General features: G+C 40.9%; 1 protein-coding gene across 3 annotated transcripts in view; it reads left to right on the top strand.

Moving 5' to 3' along the window:
* Positions 1–18,442, top strand: part of ppp4r4 (protein phosphatase 4, regulatory subunit 4) — a 267,838-nt gene that overhangs the window by 178,922 nt on the left and 70,474 nt on the right. For all 3 annotated transcript variants that reach the window (XM_072274558.1, XM_072274552.1, XM_072274564.1), the window contains exon 12: positions 16,116–16,193. In XM_072274558.1, the coding sequence (XP_072130659.1) occupies positions 16,116–16,193 (78 nt within the window). The remainder of the gene's footprint in view (positions 1–16,115; positions 16,194–18,442) is intronic.

The following is an 18,442-nucleotide window of genomic DNA, read 5'->3' as shown; positions in this document are numbered from 1 at the left end:
GAAAAGAGGATGCTGTCTAAGTTGCATGCCATCTTGGTCAATGTTTCCCATCCACTACATAATGTACTGGTTGGGCACAGGAGTACATTCAGCCAGAGACTCATTCCACCGAGATGCAGCACAGAGCGTCATAGGAAGTCATTCCTGCCTGTGGCCATCAAACTTTACAACTCCTCCCTTGGAGGGTCAGACACCCTGAGCCAATAGGCTGGTCCTGGATTTTTTTCATAATTTACTGGCATAATTTACATATTACTATTTAACTATTTATGGTTCTATTACTTTTTATTATTTATGGTGCAACTGTAACGAAAACCAATTTCCCCTGGGATCAATAAAGTATGACTATGACTATGACTATGTGAAGCTGAAAATGTTTTCACAACTTACTTGAGGTTATTGGAAGATGATACAATTGTACGGTCCATAGAGCCACTATGCACGCTTCCAGTAATCCAGATTCAATGCTGACTTCTAATGCTGTCTGTACTGAATTTGCATGTTCTCAACTGACCGTTGGGGTTTCCTCCCACATTTGAACACCTTTATGTGTCCATTTTATTTTATTCAGAGATACAGTGTGGAACATGCCCTTCTGCTCCGACAAGCCACATTTGCAGCAACCCACCTATTTAACACTAACCTAATAACAGGACAATATACAATGATAAATTAACTAATTAACTGGTAGACTAGGTTAATTGGCCACTGTAAATTGCTTGTAATTTACAAGCACCAGCCTCCGGATCCAGCACATTATCCTCCGCAACTTCCGCCACCTTCAACAGGACCCCACCACTAAGCACATCTTTCCCTCTCCACCCTTGTCTGCTTTCTGCAGGGATCGGTCCCTCTGCGACTTCCTGGTCCACACGTCCCTCGCCACAGATCTCCCACCCAGCACTTATCCCTGTAAGTGCAAGTGCTACACCTGTCCCTACACCTCCTCTCTTGCCGCCATTCAGGGCGCCAAACAGTCCTTCCAAGTGAGGCAACACTTCACTTGTGAGTCTGTTGGGGTCATCTATTGCATCCGGTGCTCCCGGTGCGGCCTCCTCTACATCGGTGAGACCCGATGCAGATTGGGGGACCGCTTCATCAAGCACCTCCGCTCCGTCTGCCACAACAGACAGGATCTCCCAGTAGCCACCCACTTCAACTCTGCTTCCCATTCCCATTCGGATATGTCCATACATGGCCTCCTCTACTGCCATGATGAGGCTAAACTCAGGTTGGAGGAGCAACACCTCATATACTGTCCAGGTAGTCTCCAGCCCCTTGGTATGAACATAGAATTCTCCAACTTCCGGTAATTCCCTCCCCCTCCCTTTCTCTATCCCTATGTCACTCTCCCCCCTCCCCCAGCTGCCTATCAGCTCCCTCATGGTTCCGCCTCCTTCTACTACCCGTTGTGTTTTCCCCTATTCCTTCTTCACCTTTCCTGCCTATCACCTCCCTGCTTCCCTCCCCCACCCCTTTATCTTTCCCCTTACTGGTTTTTCACCTGGAACCTACAGCCTTCTCCTTCCCACCCTCCCCCACCTTCTTTATAGGGCCTCTGCCACTTCCCTCTACAGTCCTGACGAAGGGTTCTGGCCCGAAACACCGACCAATCTTTTCCACGGATGCTGCCCGACCTGCTGAGTTCCTCCAGCGTGAGGTAAATTCTAGGTTGGCATTTATTTCAAGGGGAATAGAATATAAAAGCAAGGAGATAATGCTGAGCACTAGTCAGGCCGCTTTTGGAGTATTGTCAACAGTTTTGGGCCCCATATCTCAGAAAGGATGTGTTGGCATTGGAAAGAGTCCAGAGAAGGTTCAGAAGGATGATAATGGGAATGAAGGGGTTAAGATATGAGGAGCGTTTGGCAGGTTGGACCTGTACTCACTGGAATTTAGAAGAATGTGTGGCGATCTCACCAAAAGCTACCGAATGTTGAAAGAACTAGATAGAGTGGATGTGGAGAGGATGATTCCCACTGTGGTGGTATCCAGAACTAGAGGGCACAGCCTCAAAATTGATTTATTTAGCCAGAAAGTAGTCAATCTGTGGAATTCTCTGCCACAGACTGAGGTGGAGGCCAAGTCTGTTGGTATATTTAAGATGGAAGTTGATTGTTTCCTGATCAGTCAGGACATCAAAGGATATGGCAAGAAAGCAGGTGTACAGGGTTAAGTGGGATCTGGAATCAGCCATGATGGAATAGCGGAGCAGATTTGAAGGGCTGAATGGCCTAATTCTGCTGCTATGTGTTATGGTCTTATTAGCTCATCCACTGCAATGACGGCGGATTGTGCTATCCATGAGAGCAACTTGTGAAGGCACTTTTATTAAACTTACAACTTCTACAAGAGTGGTATATGTACACTTGACAATGGCAGTATCTGCAGATTTCCATCTAAATCTATTGCACTTCTTCATTGGTGGTGGATCAAAGTTGAGGAATTCTACTAAATAACAAAGTTCAAAAAGTTCAAGTTCGAAGTAAATTTATTATCACAGTACATATATGTCACCATATACAACCCGGAGATTTTTTTTTTTTGCAGACATTCACAGAAAATACAAAGATACAGAATAGAATCAATGAAAAGCTGCTCATAGCAAGACTGACAAACAACCCAATGTTCAAAAGACAACAAACTGTGCAAATATAAAAAGGGGAAAAAAGAACACAAATAAATAAATAACTAAGCAATAAATATCAAGAACATAAGACCTTGAAAGTGAGTCGATAGGTTGTGGGAACAGTTCAGTGTTGTGGCAAGTGAAGTTATCCCATCTGGTTTAAGAGCATGATAGTTGAGGGGTAATAGCTGTTCCTGAACCTGGTGATGTAAGTCCTGAGTCTCATGTACCTTCTTCCTGATGGCTGCAGTGAGAAGAGAGCACAGCCTGGAAAGCAGGGATTCTTGATGATGGATGCTGCTTTCCTGCAACAGCATTTCATGTAGATGTGCTCAATAGTGCAGAGTGCTTTACCCTCCCCGCTATTGAGCACATAGTGGGAGTGTGTTATAATCAAAGATTGCAGCTGCCCAAGAAAGTGACGCATTGCCATTTACTAAATATAATTAGCAATGAGCAAAGAAATTGTTGGGCTTGGTGATCTCTGCATTCCATTACTGATTAATAATTTAATGTAGAGAATGTTCTTCAATATGTTTGTAAGTTCATATGTTCATGAGATGATTTATCATAAAGTAAAACTAAGTGATTTCAGAGGCGTTGGATACAGAGAATGGCCCTGTGCCATATTTTAGACTGTGAACTCTCAGAATTTTACTATTTGTTAGCTAAATAATTTTTGACACCAATGATCAATTTAGTCTCAGCAGACTTATAAGATCCAAGATATCAACTCCAAACTGCCGTTAATTGTAATTAGTTAACTGAGAAACAGAAAAATAGAAAATTGGATAATAGTCTGTCCAAACATCCCTACCTTCTGCATGCAAGCATGTGTGTGATAAAGAAAAGGGAGAAGATGACAAGATGATGCAAGAAAAAAAATGATGGAGATGGGAAAATAACATGATCATGATATGTAATATCACCTCCACCAACAAGGAATAGGAAGGGGTCAATAACTCTACTGGGTGTTTTTTTATAAACCACCCAATAGTAACAGGGACATCAAGGAGCAGATAGGGCGACAGATTCTGGAAAGGAGTAATAATAACAGGGCTGTTGTGGTGGGTGATTTTAATTTCCCAAATATTGATTGGCATCTCTCTAGAGTGATGAGTTTAGATGGGGTGGAGTTTGTTAGGTGTGTTCAGGAAGGTTTCTTGACACAATATGGAGATAAGCCTACAAGAGGAGAGGCTGTTCTTAATCTGGTATTGGGAAATGAACTTGGTCAAGTGTCGGGTCTCTCAGTGGGAGAGCATTTTGGAGATGATGATCACAATTCTATCTCCTTTACTAACATTGGAGAGGGATAGGAACAGACAAGTTAGGAAAATGTTGATATTAAGGGAGAGGAGGTGTTGGAGTTGTTAAAATACATTAGGACGGGTAAGTCCCCGGGGCCTGACGGAATATTCGCCAGGCTGCTCTACGAGGCGAGGGAAGAGATTGCTGAGCCTCTGGCTAGGATCTTTATGTCCTCGTTGTCTACGGGAATGGTACCGGAGGATTGGAGGGAGGCGAATGTTGTCCCCTTGTTCAAAAAAGGTAGCCGGGTTAGTCTGGGTAATTATAGACCAGTGAGCCTTATGTCTGTGGTGAGAAAGCTGTTGGAAAAGATTCTTAGAGATAGGATCTCTGGGCATTTAGAGAATCATGGTCTGATCAGGGTCAGTCAGCATGGCTTTGTGAAGGGCAGATCATGTCTAACAAGCCTGATAGAGTTCCTTGAGGAGGTGACCAGGCATATAGATGGGGGTAGTGCAGTGGATGTGATCTATATGGATTTTAGTAAGGCATTTGACAAGGTTCCACACGGTAAACTTATTCAGAAAGTCAGAAGGCATGGGATCCAGGGAAGTTTGGCCAGGTGGATTCAGAATTGGCTTGCTTTCAGAAGGCAGGGGTAGTGGTGGAGGGAGTACGTTCGGATTGGAGGGATTTGACCAGTGGTGTCCCACAAGGATCAGTTCTGGAACCTCTACTTTTCGTTATTTTTATTAACGACCTGGATGTAGGGGTAGAAGGGTGGGTTGGCAAGTTTGCAGACGACACAAAGGTTGGTGGTGTTGTGGATAGTGTCAACGATTGTCGAAGATTGCAGAGAGACATTGGTAGGTTGCAGAAGTGGGCTGAGAAGTGGCAGGTGGAGTTCAACCCGAAGTAGTGTGAGGTGGTACACTTTGGAAGGACAAACTCAAAGGTAGAGTACAAAGTAAATGGCAGGATACTTGGTAGTGTGGAGGAGCAGAGGGATATGGGGCTATATGTCCACAGATCTCTGAAAGTTGCCTCACAGGTAGATAGGGTAGTTAAGAAAGCTTATGGGGTGTTAGCTTTCATAAGTCGAAGGATAGAGTTTAAGAGTCGCGATGTAATGATGCAGCTCTATAAAACTCTGGTTAGGCCACACTTGGAGTACTGTGCCCTGTTCTGGTCACCTCACTATAGGAAGGATGTGGAAGCATTGGAAAGGGTACAGAGGAGATTTACCAGGATGCTGCCTGGTTTAGAAAGTATGGATTATGATCAGAGATTAAGGGAGCTAGGGCTTTACTCTTTGGGAGAAGGAGGATGAGAGGAGACATGATAGAGGTGTACAAGATAATAAGAGGAATAGGTAGAGTGGATAGCCAGCGCCTCTTCCCCAGGGCACCACTGCTCAATACGAGAGGACATGGCTTTAAGGTAAGGGGTGGGAAGTTCAAGGGGGATATTAGAGGGAGATTTTTTACTCAGAGAGTGGTTGGTGCATGGAATATATTGTCTGAGTCAGTGATGGAGGCAGATACACTAGTGAAATTTAAGAGACTACTAGACCGGTATATGGAGGAATTTAAGGTGGGGGGTTATATGGGAGGCAGGGTTTAAGGGTCGGCACAACATTGTGGGCTGAAGGGCCTGTACTGTGCTGTACTATTCTATGTTCTATGTTCTATGTTTAATTGGAGTAAGGGGAAATATGAAGCTATCGAGCAGGAAAATAGAAGCATAAATTGGAAACAGATGTTCTCAGGGAAATATACGGAAGAACTGTGGCAAATGTTCAGGGGATATTTGCGTGGAGTTCTGTGTAGATACGTACCAATGAGAAAGGGAAGGATGGTAGGGTACAGGAACCGTGGCATATAAAGGCTGTTGTAAATCTAGTCAAGAATAAAAGAAGAGCTTATGAAAGGTTCAAAAACTAGGTAATGTTAGGAACCTAGGAGATTATAAGGCTATCAGGAAGGAGTTTAAGAATGAAATTAGGAGAGCCAGAAAGGACCATGGGAAGGCCTTGGCGGACAGGATTAAGGAAAACCCCAAGGCATTCTACAAGTATGTGAAAAGCAAAGGGATAAGACGTGAGAGAATAGGACCAATCAAGTATGACAGTGGAAAAGTGTGTATGGAACCTGAGGAGATGGCAAAGGTACTTAATGAATACTTTGTTTTAGTGTTCACGATGGAAAAGGATCTTGCTGATTCTAGGGATGACTTGCAGCGGACTGAATAGCTTGAGCATGTAGATATTAAGGAAGAGTATGTGCTGGAGCTTTTGGAAAGCATCAGGTTGGATAAGTCACCAGGACCAGATGGGATGTACCCCAGGCTACTGTGGGAAGTGAGGGAGGAGATTACTGAGCCTCTGGCAATGATATTTGCATCATCAAAGAGGATGGGAGAGGTTCCATAGGATTGGAGGGTTGCAGATGTTGTTCCCTTATTCAAGAAAGTGAGTAGAGATAGCCCAGGGAATTACAGACTATTGAGTCTTACTTCAGTGGTTGGTAAGTTGATGGAGAAGATCCTGAGAGACAGGATTTATGAACATTTGGAGAGGTGTAATATGATAAGAAATAGTCAGCATGGTTTTGTCAAAGGCAGGTCGTGCCTTCCAAGCCTGACTGAATTTTTTGAGGATGTGACAAAACACATTGATGAACGTAGAGCCATAGATGTAGTGTATATGGATTTTAGCAAGGCATTTGATAAGGTAGCCCATGCAAGGCTTATTGAGAAAGTAAGGAGGCATGGGATCCAAGGGGACATTTCTTTGTGGATCCAGAACTGGCTTCCCACTGAAGGCAAAGAGTGATTGTAGATGGGTGATATTCTGCACGGAGGCCGGTGACCAGTGGTGTGCCTCAGTGATCTGTCCTGGGACCCCTACTCTTCATAATTTTTATAAATGACCTGGATGAGTGGAGGGATGGTTAGTAAATTTACTGATGTCACAAAGGTTGGGGGTGTTGTGGATAGTGTGGAGGGCTGTCAGAGGTTACAGTCGGACATTGATAGGATGCAAAATTGGGCTGAGAAGTGGCAGACGGAATTCAACCCAGATAAGTGTGAAGTAGCTCATTTTGGTAGGTCAAATATGATGGCAAAATATAGTATTAATGGTAAGACTCTTGGCAGTGTGGAGGATCGAAGTATCTTGGGGCCTTAGTCCATAGGACACTCAAAGCTCCGACGCAGGTTGACTCTGTGGTTAAGAAGGCATACAGTGCATTGGCCTTCATCGATTGTGAGATTGAGTTTAAGAGCCGAGAGGTAATGTTGCAGCTATATAGGACCCTGGTCAGACCACGCTTGGAGTACTGTGCTCAATTCTGGCCACCTCATTTACAGGAAGGACGTGGAAACCATAGAAAGGGTGCAGAGGAGATTTACAAGGATGTTACCTGGATTGGGGGGCATGCCTTATGAGAATAGGTTGAGTGAACTCAGCCTTTTCTCCTTAGAGCGACGGAGGATGAGAGGTGACCTGATAGGGTTGTACAAGATAATGAGAGGCATTGGTTATGTGGATAGTCAGAGGCTTTTCCCCAGGGCTGAAATCACTAGCACGAGAGGGTATAGTTTTAAGGTGCTTGGAAGGTGTTATACTTAAATGCACGCAGCATAAGGAATAAGGTGGATGATCTTGTCGTACAGCTACAGATTGGCAGGTATGATATTGTGGCCATCACTGAGACGTGGCTAAAGGAAGCATGTCTCTGGGAGCTAAACGTCCAAGGATACACGGTGTATCGGAAGGATAGGAAGGTAGGCAGAGGGGGAGACGTGGCTTTATTGGTGAGAAATGATATTAAATCATTAGAAAGAGGTGATATTGGATCGGAAGGTGCAGAATCTTTATGGGTTGAGCTAAGAAATCGCAGGGGTAAAAGGACCCTGATGGCAGTTATTTATAGGCCTCCAAACAGCTGCAGTGATGTGGACTACAAATTACAACAGGAAATAGAAAAGGCTTGTCAGAAGGGCAGTGTTATGATAGTTGTGGGGGATTTTAACATGCGAGTGGATTGGGAAAATCAGGTCGGCACTGGATCTCGAGAGAGAGAATTTGTAGAATGTCTGCGAGATGGCTTTTTAGAACAGCTTGTTGTTGAGCCCACTAGGGGATCGGCTGTACTGGATTGGGTATTGTGTAATGAACCGGAGGTGATTAGAGAGATTGAGGTGAAGGAACCCTTAGGAGACAGTGATCATAACATGACTGAGTTCTCTGTGAAATTTGAAAAAGAGAAGCCGAAATCTGATGTGTCGGTATTTCAGTGGAGTAAAGGAAATTACAGTGGCATGAGAGGGGAACTGGCCAAAGTTGACTGGAAAGAGACACTGGCGGGAAAGACGGCAGAGCAGCAGTGGCTGGAGTTCATGCAAGAAGTGAGGAAGGTGCAAGACAGGTATATTCCAAAAAAGAAGAAATTTTCAAATGGAAAAAGGATGCAACCGTGGTTGACAAGAGAAGTCAAAGCCAAAGTTAAAGCAAAGGAGAGGTCATACAAGGAAGCAAAAATTAGTGGGAAGACAGAGGATTAGGAAGTTTTTAAAACCTTACAAAAGGAAACTAGGAAGGTCATTAAGAGGGAAAAGATTAACTATGAAAGGAAGCTAGCAAATAATATCAAAGAGGATACTAAAAGCTCTTTCAAGTATATAAGAGTAAAAGACAGTTGAGAGTAGATATAGGACCGATAGAAAATGATGCTGGAGAAATTGTAATGGGAGATAAAGAGATGGCAGAGGAAATTAACGAGTATTTTTGCATCAGTCTTCACTGAGGAAGACATCAGCAGCAAACCGGACACTCCAGGGTGGCAGGGAAGAGAAGTGTGCGCAGTCACAATTACGACAGAGAAAAGTACTCAGGAAGCTGAATAGTCTAAAGGTAGATAAATCTCCCGGACCAGATGGAATGCCCCCGCGCATTCTGAAAGAAGTAGCTGTGGAGATTGCGGAGGCATTAGCGATGATCTTTCAAAAGTCGATAGATTCTGGCATGGTTCCGGAGGACTGGAAGATTGCAAATATCACTCCGCTATTTAAGAAGGGGACAAGGAAGCAAAAAGGAAATTATAGATCTGTTAGCTTGACATCGGTGGTTGGGAAGTTTTTGGAGTCGATTGTCAAGGATGAGGTTACAGAGTACCTGGAGGCATATGACAAGATAGGCAGAACTCAGCATGGATTCCTTAAAGGAAAATCCTGCCTGACAAACCTATTACAATTTTTTGAGGAAATTACCAATAGGCTAGACAAGGGAGATGCAGTGGATGTTGTATATTTGGATTTTCAGAAGGCCTTTGACAAGGTGCCACTCATGAGGCTACTTAACAAGATAAGAGCCCATAGAATTATGGGAAAGTTACATACGTGGATAGAGTGTTGGCTGATTGGCAGGAAACAGAGAGTGGGAATAAAGGGATCCTATTCTGGTTGGCTGCCGGTTACCAGTGGTGTTCCACAGGGGTCCGTGTTGGGGCTGCTTCTTTTTACATTGTACGTCAACGATTTGAATTATGGAATAGATGGCTTTGTGGCTAAATTTGCTGACAATACAAAGATAGGTGGAGGGGCCAGTAGTGCTGAGGAAACGGAGAGTCTGCGGAGAGACTTGGATAGATTGGAAGAATGGGAAAGAAGTGGGAAATGAAATATAATGTTGTAAAGTGTATGGTTATGCACTTTGGCAGAAGAAATAAATGGGCAGACTATTATTTAAATGGAGAAAGAATTCAAAGTTCTGAGATGCAACGGGACTTGGGAGTCCTCGTACAGGATACCCTTAAGGTTAACCTCCAGGTTGAGTCGGTAGTGAAGAAGGCGAATGCAATGTTGGCATTCATTTCTAGAGGAATAGAGTATAGGAGCAGGGATGTGATGCTGAGGCTCTATAAGGCGCTGGTGAGACCTCACTTGGAGTACTGTGGGCAGTTTTGGTCTCCTTACTTAAGAAAGGATGTGCTGACATTGGAGGGGGTACAGAGAAGATTCACTAGAATGATTCCGGGAATGAGAGGGTTAACATATGAGGAACGTTTGTCCGCTCTTGGACTGTATCCCTTGGAGTTTAGAAGACTGAGGGGAGACCTCATAGAAACATTTCGAATGTTGAAAGGCATGGACAGAGTGGATGTGGCAAACGTAAATACGAGGAATTCTGCAGATGCTGGAAATTCAAGCGACACACATCAAAGTTGCTGGTGGACGCAGCAGGCCAGGCAGCATATCTAGGAAGAGGTACAGTTGACGTTTCGGGCCTAGACCCTTCGTCAGGACTAACTGAAGGAAGAGCTAGTAAGAGATTTGAAAGTGGGAGGGGGAGGGGGAGATCCAAAATGATCGGAGAAGACAGGAGGGGGAGGGATGGAGTCAAGAGCTGGACAGGTGATTGGCAAAAAGGATATGAGAGGATCATGGGACAGGAGGCCCAGGGAGAAAGAAAAAGGGAAGGGGGGGGAAAAACCCAGAGGATGGGCAAGGGGTATAGTCAGAGGGAGAGAGCGAGAAAAAGGAGAGAGAGAGAGAGAGAGAAAGAAGGTGTGTATATAAATAAATAACGGATGGGGTACAAGGGGGAGGTGGGGCATTAGCGGAAGTTAGAGAAGTTTTGCTGAACACCTATGCTCTGTCTGTCAGAGAAAGCAGGATGTCCCAGTGGCCACACATTTTAATTCCACATTCCATTCCCATTCTGATATGTCTATCCACGGCCTCCTCTACTGTAAAGATGAAGCCACACTCAGGTTGGAGGAACAACACCTTATATTCCGTCTGGGTAGCCTCCAACCTGATGGCATGAACATTGACTTCTCTTAACTCTTATAGATTATCGATTCTTATAGATAATGCACTTTCCCTTGTCCAACATGAAGTAGTATCTGATACTAATTGACGTTTTGTTATAGTCTCAGGAAAACTAGATAATAAGTTAATAGTATTTGCCAGTGTGTATACCCCAAATGTAGATGACCCAGGATTCTTGGAATGCTTTTTTTTCGTTTTTACCAGATCTGAATCTTTATTCTTTGGTGATGGGAGGAGATTTTAACTGTTGGCTAGACCCAATTTTAGACCGATGATCTTCGAAACCAACGTCTTTTAATAAATCAGCTTTGTTTATTCCATCCTTTTTATTGAAGTGTGGTATAGTTGATGTTTGGTATTTCTTACATCCCTTAGTTAGGGAATATTTGCTTTTTTCCAATGTTCATCACACATATTCCAGGATTGATTTTTTTACCGATAGTCAAATGATCTCATCAGTTCATTCCTGTGAATATGAAGAGATTGCTGTTTCAGACCATGCTCCTATATTTTTATCTTTAAAACTCCCTGGTCTTCTTCAAACCAACGGATTCTGGCATTTTAATACAACTTTGTTATCTGATAAGGAATTTTTAAAATTTCTAGAGAAGCATATTTTTTTTGAAGAGAATAAAAAGGAAGAGACTTCTAATCTTATTGTATGGGATACTTACAAGGCCTATATTAGAGGACAGATTATTTCTGATACTGCCAGTGTTAAGAATAAAGCTAATAAAGAAAGAATTGAATTAGCCAATCAGTTAAAACAATTAGATCGAAAATTTGCTACAGCTCCAGATCCTGTTTTATATAAAAGACGTGTTGAAGTTAATACTAAATGTGATCTTCTGTTAACATATCCAATTGAAACTCAACTTCTTAAAGATAAAACTCAATTTTACATTCACGGAGATAAATCAGGCAAAGTATTGGTCAACCAATTAAAAACTTCTGTAGTTAAATGACAAATTAAAGAAATTTGCAAAACTAATGATGATAGGACAACTGATTACTCTGAAATAAATGATAGCTTTGGAGAATTCTATTCTAAACTTTATAGTTCTGACTCCCCTAAAGATAATACTGTAATGAACAATTTTTTAAATCAATTAAATATCGCTGCAGTTTCTGCAGATAATTGCAAACAGATAGATCAACCCATTTCTTATGAGGAAATCGCCGAGGCTATACGTTCATTACACTTGGGGAAGGCTCTGGTTCCAGATGGATTTTCTGGAGAATTTTATAAGGCTTTTTCTTCATTAATTACACCGCAGTTACACTTAGTCTTTTTGGATTCTTTCAAATTGGGTAGTTTGCCTCAATCTTTTTATGAAGCTTCTATTTTGCTTATCTTAAAAAAGAACAAGGATCCAACTGAATGCTCTTCATATAGGCCAATTTCATTACTTCATGTAGCTACTAAAATTCTTTCTAAGGTTCTAGCTCGTAGGATTGAAAATATTTTACTTTCTATTATCTCTGATGATCAGACTGGATTTATTAAAAACTGACATTCCCATTTTAATATACGCCGTGTATTAAATGTTATTTACTCTCCTTCTCAGGAGATATCGGAATGTGTGATATCCTTAGATGCTGAGAAAGCCTTCGATTGGGTTGAATGGAATTATTTATTTAAAACGTTAGAAAAATTTAATTTTGGACCAGATTTTATTCAATTGATTAAACTACTTTATTTACCTCCTTCTGCTCGAGTTCTTACTAATTTTCAAAGTTCCGAACCATTCAAACTTCAGCGCGGAACTAGACAAGGCTGTCTGTTGAGTCCTTTGCTTTTTGATTTAGCTTTAGAACCCCTTGCTATTGCTTTTCGAGAATCTAATGATATCTGTGGTATTTTAAGGAGAGGTATCACCCACGAAATCTCGCTTTACACTGATGATATATTGCTTTTGATCTCTAATGCTGAGATTTCATTACCTTGTGTACTTTCTTTACACTCCCATTTTAGCCAGTTTTCAGGATATAAATTGAACCTACATAAGAGTGAATTATTTCCTTTAACTAATTTGGTACTAATTAATACTAATCTTCCTTTTAAAATTGTAAGGAATCAATTTACTTATTTGGGTGTAACAATCACTAAGAATTACAAATACCTGTTTAAAGAAAACTTTCTTACTTTATTGAACCATGTAAAAAAGATATTATTAAATTGGTCACCTCTTTCAATATCATTGATTGGACGAATTAATTCTATTAAAATGAATATTCTACCTAAATTTATATATCTTTTTCGGACTTTACCCGTTTTTATTCCGAAAACGTTTTTTGACTCTCTTGAATCTATTTTATCCTCCTATATATGGAAAAATAAACGTCCTCGTTTAAATAAAGTTCATCTCAAAAACCTAAAAAGTCTGGAGGTTTAGCCTTATCTAATTTTAGGTTTTATTACTGGGCAGTTAATATACAATATCTTACGTTTTGGCTATATTATATTAATCGTGTAGACTGTCCGGTATGGGTTTCTTTAGAAGCTAATTCTGTTAATAAATTTACTATTATTTCTCTTCTTGGATCCTCACTTCCTTTATTTGTAAGTAAACTAACTGATAATTTAATAGTTAAACATACTCTGAGGATCTAGATACAATTTAGAAAACATTTTGGTTTATTGAGATTTTCCCTTTCTAGTCCCATTTATTATAATTTTTTTAAACCCTCCTTGACTGATTTGGTTTTTAAAGAATGGGACAGGTTGGGTATTAAATGTTTTTGGAATCTGTTAGTTGGGGGAAATCTTTTCACGTTTGAGCAATTGTCGGCTAAATATAGCCTACCCAAAACTCACTTTTTTGGATATCTACAAATTAGAGACTTTCTAAGATCTCAATTATGCACATTTCCTATAAACTCACATAAGAACTTACTAGATGTAATTTTTAATTTGACACCCTTTTATAATGGTTCAATATCTAATATTTATGGTATGTTACTGGAGACGAGGAATGTTCCTTTAGACAAAATTAAGAATCTCTGGGAACAAGACTTACAGACATCAATATCTGAGGAATCTTGGAATGAAATTCTTAAACTGGTTAATACGTCATCGCTATGTGCTCGCCATTCCTTCATACAATTTTAGGTGGTACATAGAGTCCATATGACTAAAGATAAGTTATCTTGTTTTTATTTGGATATATCTCCCTACTGTGACAGATACAATAATGGAGAAGCTTCATTAATTCATATGTTTTGACCTTGTCCATGCCTTCAAAAATATTGGAAGGAAGTTTTTCAAACTTTTTCTCTACTTTTCAAGGTCAATTTTAAGTCTAATCCTCTGATGGCCCTATTCGGTATTGTGCAGGACAAGATATCAAGCTGAAGATATCTGATTTACATATTTTGGCCTTTAGCTCTCTTATCCCTAGGAAGGTGCTTTTGTTTAAATGGAAAGATGTTTCTCCTCCTACTCATGCTCAATGGTTATGCAACGTTATGTCACGCTTAGATTTAGAGAAGATTCGTTGTTCAATTTCTGAATCTCGTCAAGACTTTCAAACATCGCGGGGATCCTTTCCGAATTATTTTCAAAACTTTCGAAACCCTCAATTCGTTGTTTAAATTTAGGTGTCGGCTATTATTAATTTTTATTACAGGAGAAGGTATTTTACCTTTTTTTCTCCTTAATAAACAGTTTCGGTCTTGGTAGGGGTTAGATTCTTTTTTTTGTAATAAATTAGTATATTTCAATATAACTTTTACTAACCTACATGAATAGGGGGAAATGAGATTGTTATTATGGATAGATATAAAGTAATTGGTAGTTGTCTTTTTTGACCTTTATATATACTTTCTTGTACTCTGTATTCTTTTATGTAGAACTAATAAAAATATTGAAAAAGAGACCTCAGCCTTCAACCTGCCTTTTTCAGCTGGCTCCTGGACTTCCCTGTCAGATCACCGGCAGGTGGTAAGGGAGGGCTCCCTCACCGTCCTGACTGGCTGCATCACTGCCTGGTATGGGAACTGTATTTCCCTCAATCGCAGGACAGCTCAGCACATCTGTAGATGTGAACTTCCCACTATTCAGGACATTTACAGAGACAGGTGCATCAAAATGGGCTGAAGGATCATTGGGTACCCAAGTCACCCCAATCACAAACTGTTCCAGCTGCTACCATACGAGAAACAGTATGGCAGCATAAAAGCCAGGACCAACAGGCTCTGGAACAGCTTCTTTCACCAGGCCATCAGACTGATTAGTTCACACTGATACAATTGTATTTCTATGCTATATTGACTCCTGTTGTATATGATATTTATTATAAATTACTATAAATTGCCCATTGCATATTCAGACAGAGACGTAATGTAAAGATTTTTACTCCATATATGTGAAGAATTTAAGAATTAAGTTTCTACATAATGAACTGGTTGGGCACAGGAGTACATTCAGCCAGAGACTTATTCCACCGAGATGCAACACTGAGCGTCATAGGAAGTCATTCCTGCCTGTGGCCATCAAACTTTACAACTCCTCCCTTGGAGGGTCAGACACCCTGAGCCAATAGGCTAGTCCTGGACTTATCTCCTGGCATAATTTACATATTACTATTTAATTATTTATGGTTTTATTACTATTTAATTAATTATGGTGCAACGAAAACCAATTTCCCTCTGGATCAATAAAGTATGACTATGACTATGGCTAATCCTGGTCTTGGCTGAAGAAATTTCAATTGCACAGTGGAATGAATGGAGATTTGTTCGGTTGTAAATTGCAGAGTGGAGGAGAGGTAAAGAGTGGTGGGGTGAAAATGCATCTTTACCAGGGGAGGTGTAAGGCACTCCTTCCCTCCACTGGCTTGCTGGTCACCCTTGGACATGGTGTAGAATCTGCTTAGCCCGCCACTCATGGTCACGAGAAGTCATGGGAGCAGGTGGTGGATGGTCGTATGAGCATCTAGTGCATATCACAAGTCCTGGTTATGGGACCACTGAGGCCAGGCAGACAATCTCTGAAGAGTATTGATAATGGTTGGGGTCACCCATCTTGTAAAGACACTGCTCAGAAGAGGGCACTGGCAAACCATCTCTGTCGAAAAATTTGCCTAGTACGATCATGGTCATGGACAGACACGAAATGAATGAAGGAGAGGTTATGCCAAAATGTACGTTTTGGCAGATTTGCCACGTTGCATTTCCTGTTGCAAAATGTTACTGTTATTTACTAAATTTCAGTAGTTGATGTAGAATTTAATAAACCAAAAAGTTACTGGAATATTTTCAGTCAATAGATATATAATTAAACAATTTGAATCCCTTGTAAGGTCTTTCTGAAGTATTTTTGGTGAGTACTCAGTTCATTTATTGCTAGATTGTAATATTCCTCAAATGGATGAAAGTTTTGTGCATTTTTTCCACTCAGGTCATTAAGCTGCTAGGCTCCGGTGTTCATGTAGTTCACAAAGAACTAATTGCACTCTTGCAAGATGAATCATTAGAGGTAAGGTAAATAATTTATCACCAGTCTTCTTTTAGAAATTAATTCCTATTTTTGCAGAATTTTGGCTTTTAAATAAAAGTCTTCAAAATCAGCTTTCTAAGAATATCCTGTTTTCTACCGATTCTATGAGCACCTTTTCTGATTTATAGAGTCATTAATTTGTGGCTCTCAATGCACAAACACATTTGCCACTCATTACAATTTCCATGCAATACTTAAGGATTTTTGTTTAGTGCTATAGATTTTTCGTCTGTGCCCACTTTCCTTAATTGTATTACATAATGTGAAGTTTTGTTTCATATTTAACGCAGATCAAAGGAGAAACTAAACGTTTGTAATTTGCAATCCAGAATTTTCAAAGTGCTTTACAAACAATGTTTTTTCAAGGAATAGTCAGTATTCTGCTACAGATGCGACAGACATGTCTGCAGGAAGCCAAGGGTCTCTGATCTATTCAGCAGAGAGCTCATCTTGCATTCACAGAGCAGGTAGAGATTTAAGGATGAGCAGTGACTGCTTTCAATTATTCGCCCATCTAAGTCCAGAGTTAGCTCCTGTAATTGTAAGAAAGGAGTAATGGAGCATTGCAGAAAATAAACTCCAATCTGCTCATTGTGCATACGTCACTGGTAAAAATTAAGTATTGGCTTCACCAGCAAAGATGGAGAAAATGAGGAGAGACAAGTCAAGCGAGGGCTACAGCTTATATCATAACCACAACTGCAGCACAAAACTGACTCACAATCAGGTTTAATATCACTCCCAGGTGTCATGAATTTTGCTGTTTTGCAACACCACTACAGTGAAATGCATAATAAAAACTATAAATATTTAAAAAATTAAATTAGTAAGTAGTGCATGGAGACATTGTCCATTCAGAAATCTGATGGTGGAGAGGAAGAAGCTGATCCTAGAAAATGGAGCTGGTTGAATTTACAACTTTCTGCAGCATTTTCAGTGACCCCTCCATGCCAGATGGTGATGCATCTGGTTAGAATAGTTTAATAGTTATGCTAGCAGCAGAGTTTGCAGGTTTTAAGCAGAGGCGAGGAAGTGATTAGGAAAGAAAAGAATGAAGAAAAAGCTGCATTTGTTCTACAAAAGCATTACACACTAATGCTCTCCACGGTTCATCTGCCGAAATTTGCAAGAGTCTTTGTTACCTGCAAAGACTGAGGTGAGAGGCCATACTCTCCCTAAAGGAAAGTGACCTGAAAGGAGCTGGGCACAGATGACCAGAACTGTACCTCCTGCCAATTCCACATGAACATTAACATCTGGTTATGCAGCTGGCCAATGTCTACCTGTCATGCTGAATCAATTATTGTATCCTCTTACTCTTGGCTTCCAACAGTAAATATCAGGTGAACCAGGCTTCCACTAGAATGTACAATGAAACATGAGTTTGCAACCAGAACTGATTGGAAATAAGGGAAGATGCTGGATCCCAAGAGAGGGGATTTGTAGAATGCCTATGAGATGGCTTTTTAGAGTAGTTTGTGGCTGAGCCCACGAGGGAAAAGGCAATTCTTGATTGGGTGTGTAATAAACCAAATTTTATTATAGAGCTTAATGTAAAGGAACCCTTGGGACACAGTGATCATAATATGATATAATTCACTCTGCAGTTTGAGAAGGAGAAGATAAGGTCAAATGTATCAGTATTAGGGTGGAGTAAAGGGAATTACGGAGGCATGAGAGAGGAGCCAAAGTTGATGGGAAGTGGACACTGTCACGCACGGATGATGTCCGAACAGCAATGGCTGGAGTTTCTGGGGGTAATTTGGAAGGTGCAGGATAGATACATCAAAGAGAGGCGAGAGTCATATTAGACCACTGGAAAATGATGCTGGGGAGGTAGTATTGGGGGTCAGAGAAATGATGGACTAACCTAATAAGTATTTTGTGTTTGTTTTTCTGTGGAATACTTTAGCAGTTTGCTAGAAATTTGAGAATGTCGGGGGCAGAAGTGAGTGTAGTTGCTATTGCAAAGGAGAAGTTGCTTGGGAAGTAACGATCTGAAGGAAGATAAGACCAGATGGACTACACCCAAGGGGTCTGAAAGAGGTAGCAGAAGAGATTACGGAAGCATTGGTAATGATCTTTCAAGAATCACTAGATTCTGGAATGGTTCAGAAGGACTGGAAAATTGCAAATGTCACTCCACTCTTTAAAAAGGGAGGGAGGCAGAGAAAGGAAATTATTGGCCAGTTAGCCTGACTTCTGTAGTTGGGAGGACGTTAGAGGCC

Source organism: Mobula birostris, chromosome 1, assembly GCF_030028105.1.
Source record: "Mobula birostris isolate sMobBir1 chromosome 1, sMobBir1.hap1, whole genome shotgun sequence".
Classification (NCBI taxonomy): domain Eukaryota; kingdom Metazoa; phylum Chordata; class Chondrichthyes; order Myliobatiformes; family Myliobatidae; genus Mobula; species Mobula birostris.
The sequence above is the reverse complement of the archived record's forward strand: the minus strand, read 5'-3'. Positions and strand labels throughout refer to the sequence as shown.